General features: G+C 39.2%; 1 protein-coding gene across 2 annotated transcripts in view; it reads left to right on the forward strand.

Annotated features, from left to right (window-relative positions):
* Positions 1-7,311, forward strand: part of LOC114154000 (UDP-glucuronosyltransferase 2C1-like) — a 41,195-nt gene extending 33,884 nt beyond the window's left edge. The window contains exons 2-8 of one of the 2 annotated variants that reach the window (XM_028032729.1): positions 584-592; positions 3,181-3,808; positions 4,116-4,264; positions 4,356-4,487; positions 5,611-5,698; positions 6,071-6,290; positions 6,646-7,311. In XM_028032729.1, the coding sequence (XP_027888530.1) occupies positions 584-592; positions 3,181-3,808; positions 4,116-4,264; positions 4,356-4,487; positions 5,611-5,698; positions 6,071-6,290; positions 6,646-6,928 (1,509 nt within the window). In that variant the 3' untranslated portion in view covers positions 6,929-7,311. Of the gene's footprint in view, positions 1-583; positions 593-673; positions 847-3,038; positions 3,809-4,115; positions 4,265-4,355; positions 4,488-5,610; positions 5,699-6,070; positions 6,291-6,645 lie in introns of those variants that run through there. The other variant, XM_028032727.1, reaches the window with a different exon arrangement.
* The last annotated feature ends 489 nt before the right edge of the window (positions 7,312-7,800 follow it).

The raw sequence follows: 7,800 nt of genomic DNA on the forward strand, positions 1-7,800 counted from the left end.
GCTTGTGTAACCTGGATGATTTCATGCATTTTTATTAAGAAACAACAATTTCTCCACAGTTTTTGGTTTCAAACGATTTCTCTTTTTTGACACTACATGGATGAGGTGTTATTATTGTACCCCAACTCCTTGGAGCACAATAAACACCTCACCTTTACAGAAAATAAGAAACAGTGAAAAATACAGTTCCTCATAAGCAAACCTAATGCATCTGCAAATGTTCAGTTCACCTTACCTTGTTAGGCTTATCAAATCAAAATATTCCCACATAGGGGAAATCCTCCTCTTTCTCGCCGGCTCCATCCTACTCCTATCCTGTCCTCGCGCTCCTAAATCTCCTATCTATCTATCTATCTATCCTAAACTCTCCAAACACCAAACTAACTGTCTCAAACTAAATAACCACTATCCAAACTCTGCTATCCAAACTATCAAAACTCTATCCACCCTCTCAACTGACTGCAACTCGCCTACAACAACCCACATTTTGAATGGAGCCTGTGGGGTTTCTAAAGCTGTCAAACCCCGCGCCAAACTCTGAGCCACTTCCCGAAGCAGTCACGTGGTACAGCCGGGCAGCGAGGCTTCGGACGTCATCGTTTTCGGCTCCTCCCCTAAACGAAGCAAGCCTCGATACGCGCTTTACGGAAACGCCCCCTCCGTTACTCGACACACGCCTCGAAGCCTCGGCACATCACTACTGCTAACGTTACAGAGAAGAAGAGCAGCAGAGCCAACCGCCAATAAAAATCAAGAAGAGCAGCGCGCGCTGCCAGAAAGGACAACAAGCTGGAAGAGGAGAGCTCGGGTTTCGACCAGCTTCGAACGGAGCTGACCTGTGATACGGTATGTGTGAATCAAAGTGTTTTGTTTGAACTGGGCGAATCCTTGCCCAGTGAGGCCTTGCCCCGTGAACCTTGCTTTGGTTCACGGTAAAATAAAACTAAGTTTTCCTTAACAAACACAAGACGAGAGCACAATGAACAACTACAGAATTAGCCAGAATGAGAGAAATAGTAACAGGATGGTTAAAATAAACTCATTGTAAAGAAAGATGTTTTGGAATTAACTGGTTTTCAGTGGGTTGTAGTCTCAAAGCTAGATATGAGTTTGAGCATACTAAAGTTTCTCACTAAAAATGGAGTCACTCAGTGACAGGAAAACTGAATGAATAAGAGCATGAACTGAAACTGATGAGGATGGAAAAGATAGTCTCTCCTGTGCGTTTAGCTCCAAACAATTTTATTTGATTTTTTTTGCTAAATATGGCATTTTTAACATCTCATCAGCTGGTGAAAAAGGTTAATATTTATACTAAGATTTTACTAGGAAGAATCCAACTCCTCATCTCAAAATAATTAAATTCCAAACCATCCATCCATGCATTTTCTAACACCCTTGTCACTAGTGGGGTCGGGAGGTGCTGGTGCCCATCTCCAGCTCTTCCCAACGTCTTTCTGCATGGAGTTTGCATGGTCTCCCTGTACATGCGTGGGTTCTCTCCGGGTACTCCGGCTTCCTCCCACAGTCCTAAAAACATGACTGTCAGGTTAATAGGTTTCTATATTCTCCCTACGTGTGAGTGTGTGTGTGTGCATGGTTGTGTGTCCTGTCTGTCTCTGTGTTGCCCTGCGACAGACTGGCAACCTGTCCAGGGTGACCCGCTTCTCGCCCGGAATGTTAGCTGGACATAGGCACCAGCACCTCCCGACCCCACTACCGACAAGGGTGAAAGAAAATGGATGGATGGAAGTCTTAAGGTATACCACTGTACGTTATTTAATGGTATATTTCTTTAATTTCATGATATATTAAGGTTGGTTGATAGCAATAATTATTGGATTAGTTTTTGTTTTAAATATTTTACATATTGTCAAATTGGTGTGACTGTTTTAGTTTCTTCTTGATCTGCTGTACTAATTTTCTCCTTTCACTCCATGTCGATGTTTTTTTATTTTTAAACAGTTATGGAGCAAAGTGGCAATATCTTAAACTGCTGCTGCCCAAGTTGGTCAACAGGCCGTTGCTAGGTAACCACAAGTTACTTGACAAGTCGTTGCTATGTAACCAAAGGGTGAGTGAGTTAGTTGATGCCACCAACTTTTCTTAGCTAGCTGTGAGAGGTTGCGCAGCTAAAGCCTTTCCTCTGTCTAAATCCCCCAGAATGCTGTGCGATTCTGGATCGGGGTTCAGTGAAATTCTGTCAGATGTATTATCTACAGATAGTGATCACGTCTATCACAATATATATTGTAGTTGATTTATTGCACAGTCCTACTAGAACCCAGACCTATATTAGATTAGCATATTGATGGTATGATTGGTTATCATAAAAGTGCTAAGCAACAGTTTGTTCATGGAAGTAGCTTTATTAAGCAATCACTCGTGAATTCAAATTCATGTCTGAAATAAAAACGTGACATAAAAAACATGTGTATTATGTGTGTTGAACGCAAAGTAATGAGGTTTCACATTTAGTAGAAAAATATTATGTATATTTTATATTATAAAAAAATAAAAAGAGTCAAATAAGTCTTAAGGTATACCACTGTACATATTTAATGACACATTTAATGGTATATATTTGATATATACCAAAAAGTGACTGAGTTAGTAGTGATTGAATTAACCAACCTTTCTTAGCTAGCGGTGAGAGGTTGCACAGCTAAAGCAACCTCTCACCGCTGTCTAAATCCCCCAGAATGCTGTGCGATTCTGGATCGGAGTTCAGTGAAATTCTATCAGATGTATTATCTACAGATACTGATCACGTCTATCACAATATATATTGCTGTTGATTTATTGCACAGTCCTACTAAAACCCAGACCTAAAATACTTTGTAAGATTTTGTGTTTTTGCAGTGTACCAGTTAAAGGCTCAATAAAAATCCTCCTCTACATATTTGATTCACTCACTCTAAGTTAGTTGTTATAACATTTTACCTGCAGCTGTTTTTATGGGGTGAAGCCGTTATCTTTTGTACTTCAGTACCAACAGGACAGAGTCAGAGTTCATTTAGTTAATAAATATCTTTCAGGTGAACCTGTTGAAAAGACGGGAGCTGGTATTTCTATAGACACACAGCTACCATGGAGCTGCGTCTCTCCGTCTACGTCCTGCTGCTGCTTTGTGCAACAAGAACTTCAAATGGAGGGAAGATTTTGGTGTGGTACACTGAGGCCAGCCACTGGATCAACATGAAGCCGGTACTGGAGACACTGGTGGACAGAGGACACCAGGTGACGGTCCTGATCCCGAGCGCGTCGATGTTCATGAACAGCAGCGAACCGTCTCGCTTCCAGTACGAACCTTTTAATGTTTCCGTTCCATTAGAGGATATGGAGGATCTTTTGGAGGAGTTTAATCAGTTCTCTATGTACGAGATAGATCACATGAACTACTTCCAGATTTATATCAAATATATGGATATTATGAGAACTGACCTACAGAATAGTCTCAAGATGCTAGACGGTGTGGTGAAATCAGAAACCCTGATGAAGAAGCTGAAGAAGGAAAACTACGACCTGCTCTTTGCTGATCCCCTCCTGCCTGGCAGTGACCTGACAGCAGACATGTTGGGAATCCCTCTGGTCTTTTCTTTACGTTTTTCCTTGGCTCATAACTGGGAGAGGATGTGTGGTCAGCTTCCTGCTCCTCCATCCTTCGTCCCTGGAGTTATGAGCAAACTCACGGACAAGATGGACTTCTCAGAGAGACTGTGGAACGTCCTCTTCTACGTCCTGCAGGACGTCGTGATCGACCATGTTATGTGGAATATGTTCGATGAATACTACTCAGAAGTCAAAGGTGAGCAATTCAACAAGAATCCTCAACATACATAGCTCCCACAAGTCTGAGCCGCAAGTGATCCGTGCCACTGAACCGCCATCTTGGTAGTCCTTTACGTTTGTCCTTAATTGTTTCCAAGCTAGTTGCTTGTGGCTTGTTTATTGCTGTCATAGCAACTCCATAGCAACAGTTCGTGTCCGATATCTACCAAAATGGCTGTGAGCTACAAAGTTCATGGAGAACTACGTATGTGTACACTTATGCGGCACATGAAGTTTGGAAATTGTTTTAGGGGAAGTTTACTACATAAAATGCTTTGTATCAGGAACACCCACCAGTGCCTGTGAGTTGATGGGTAAAGCTGATATCTGGTTGCTGAGAACCTACTGGGATTTTGATTTTCCTCGTCCGTTCCTCCCCAACTTTAAATTTGTTGGAGGGATCCACTGCAAACCAGCTAAACCTTTACTAAAGGTAGGACTTTTTAAAAACAATATAAACGAATTGCATTCTGTCTCCATAGAGAACCAAACCCACTGACTCTAAAACTTTACTGATATTTCAGGACATGGAAGAATTTGTGCAGAGCTCTGGAGAGAATGGCATCGTGGTCTTCACGTTAGGATCCATGATTAAGAACGTAACTACAGAGAAGGCGAACCTAATAGCTTCAGCCCTTGCTCAGCTTCCCCAAAAGGTTGGTAATCTGTCCAATGTTTTCTCCAAATGACCTACATTTATTGTCTGATGCAACTTTTCCAAACTTGGCCCTGATCAGACGGGTGCTGAGACTCACCTACAGGTTTATTGGCTTCATAGGTAACTGTTCACTACTGGCACAAGCAGAATCTAACATTCAATTTATCTGACCTTTATAAATGTAGTAGAAAATCTCATTTTCGATACAAACTGCTTCCAACTTAAAAAATGTCTTAAATTTAATAATTTTTTAACTTTCTAAATGTTAACTATATCCTTTCTCTTGTTTAGGGTTGCTGTAGTTTGATATAAAAGGATGTCCTTAATAAATTAATTATAGCGCTGGACAATATGGCTGAAAAAAATTTCGCGATACGTGTTTCATATCAGTCAATATCAATAATTATTGATTTGTTTTTGTTTTAAATATCTGAAATACTGTTTTTTATTGTTAAGCTAACATGAGGCACAGTGGCGAAACCTTAAACTGCTGCTAAACAGATTGTTGCTAGGTAACCACTAATTACTCAGCAAGTTGTTGCTAGGCAACTAAAGAGTGAGTGAGTTAGTTGATGCTACCAACCTCACTGCAAAAACACAAAATCTTACCAAGTGTTTTTGGTCTAGTTTCTAGTGCAAATAGCGTAGTAAACTTGAAATAGGACAAAACTAACAACATATAGAAATGTGTTTTGAGTTAACAATTATTGATTTTGATATTTGATCACATGTCTATATATTGTTACTTATTTATTGCAAGCCCTACATTGTGTCGTTGACTTTACAGCAATCCCTCTTATTGAGCATGCATATAGCAACAGTGGAGAGGAAAAACTCCCTTTTAACAGGAAGAAACATGTACAAGCAGCCATTTAAATGTACCTGATTGATGAAGAAAAAAAATGTCCGAATGGTTGGGCAATGTTTTTACAAGATAAAGTAGTTTAAATACTCAATAGAGACAGAAAGGTTCATCGATTTCATAAGCAGGATTTTGATTGACAATATGAATGACAATACTCAAATTTTCCGAATCTCCCGGCTCATCAATATGCAAGGATTGAAACATAAAAAACATTTAAATTCTGTTAAGCTTTCTCAAGATTCTGTGTTGTTTCTAGGTACTGTGGCGATACAACGGTGAAAAACCAAAAACTTTAGGTTCCAACACCAGGATATTTAGCTGGATCCCTCAGAACGACCTGCTGGGTGAGTGAAGTTTGTGTCATTCAGAGACAAACGCTGTGTCAGCAGAAATGTTGGGTTGACATTTGTGCGGTCAGACTGCCTGTTTTTGCTGCCAACACTGAAATGTAACAAAGGTGCTCAGCAGAAGTTACTGCAGAGTTCAAGTTATTGATTGAATAAAAATAAATAAAAGCCAACTTACTGTTTAAAAGAAAAACACGCCATTCGCCAAATCCTGTACAGTATAAACATGGGTCAACTCACCGCTTGGCTTAAGACCATTGAAATGTCTTTATATAAAACAGCTTTTATCATTATACGTCGCTGACCTTCAATGGCTTTAGTTTGAAAATTAACTCACACTCACGTGTTTCATGCTTTGGTTTCTACCAGGTCATCCTAAAACCAAAGCTTTCATCACTCATGGTGGGACAAACGGGATCTATGAGGCCATCTACCACGGCGTTCCCATGGTGGGAATCCCCATGTTCGCTGACCAGCCAGACAACATGGTGCACATGGAGGCCAAAGGAGCTGCAGTCATTCAGAACCTGAACTTCATGACAACTGAGAGTCTCAGAGATGCAATCAAGGCTGTCATTAATGACAAATCGTACGTTTTGAATAACAGATTTAAAGAAATGATCAAATCAGTTAATTTCGGCGACTTGAAAGTTTCAGTTTTTGAAGAAATCGACAATACAAGTGTCTCCCAATGAATTTGCATATCACAAAGTGAACCAAGAATCATGATCTAATTTCTGTACGCACAAAAAAAAATCACAAAGTTTAGCTTTGTAAGCTTAAATGTAAAAGTCCACATTTTCAAAATTGTTAGAGAAAAGGTGCTATTGTCTCTAGGATGCACCTTTGAATTGTTGTAAAGGGTTAAAAATGGCTGCTAACATGGTAATCTCCCTATTTGATGAGTTAAAAACTGACAAGTACTTGTACAAACTCATCCACAGATACAAAGAAAATGCGATGCGACTGTCCAGAATCCACCATGACAGACCCATGAGTCCTCTGGACGAGGCCGTCTTCTGGATCGAGTTCACCATGAGGAACAAAGGAGCCAAACACCTGAGGGTCCAGGCCCACGAACTCACCTGGTACCAGTACCACAGCCTGGACGTCCTAGCCTTCCTCCTCATTATAGATCTGCTCCTCATCTTCATCCTCTTCAAGAGCTGCAGCTTCTGTTTCAAGAGATGCTGCAGCAGAAAACAGACAAAGAGAAAAGCTGAGTAACAGACTTTAGATTTTAGTTTTTGGGACCTGGTACCTGTGTTTGTTACCACTGGGACTGGCTTCATGCTGTGTTACTGTTAACAGAGATGTGGAAGCTAAGAAGTCAGAATTTTATGACGGACGTTTAAGGTCACAACAAAAAAGTCCAAAATAAAGTAACACAATTATGACAATATATTACAAGAAAAAAACGTGTACAAGCATAAAGTCATAGAATAATAAAGTTGAAACTATATGGAAATAGTTATAATATATTGAGAATAAAGTTGTACCATAATAGTCAAAATAAAATGACAAATATTTTGAGAATAAAGTCATAGTATTATGACCAATCAATGTTATTCCATTAGGTAGGTGAGGTGAAACTTTACATAGATACACAATAAATATGAATATAAAATGATCCAAAATGGCCCAGTGCTCATTATTTAAAATAGTAAAAACAGTAAAAACAACTGACTCAAGTACAGTATACTCATTAGGACAAAATTAAAAGAAATATAAATATAACGATGCTACATTGAATTTTGGGATCTCAAGGCGACGAAAACGAAGTCATAATATTGCAAGAAAAAAGTTTTTAAAAATCTAAGAATAAAGTCATATTTCGAAAATAAATTCATATTACGATATAATTCTCGTAATTTATTAATATATTTATATATTCAGGATGCCCCAAATACTCCGTAGCAGAATTTCAATATGGCGACGCCCATTGTCTGCAATTCCTTTACTGCACATGCAACTTTAGAAGCGGTTTTCCTTTCTATAAAAAAACACGTTTAATTTTAATTTAGTATAAAAGCGCTACATATAACATTGATTTAAGACGCACTCTTGCTTTTGTGTCTTGAGAAATAAACATGTTTTTT

This window comes from Xiphophorus couchianus, chromosome 12 (genome assembly GCF_001444195.1).
Source record: "Xiphophorus couchianus chromosome 12, X_couchianus-1.0, whole genome shotgun sequence".
NCBI lineage: Eukaryota > Metazoa > Chordata > Actinopteri > Cyprinodontiformes > Poeciliidae > Xiphophorus > Xiphophorus couchianus.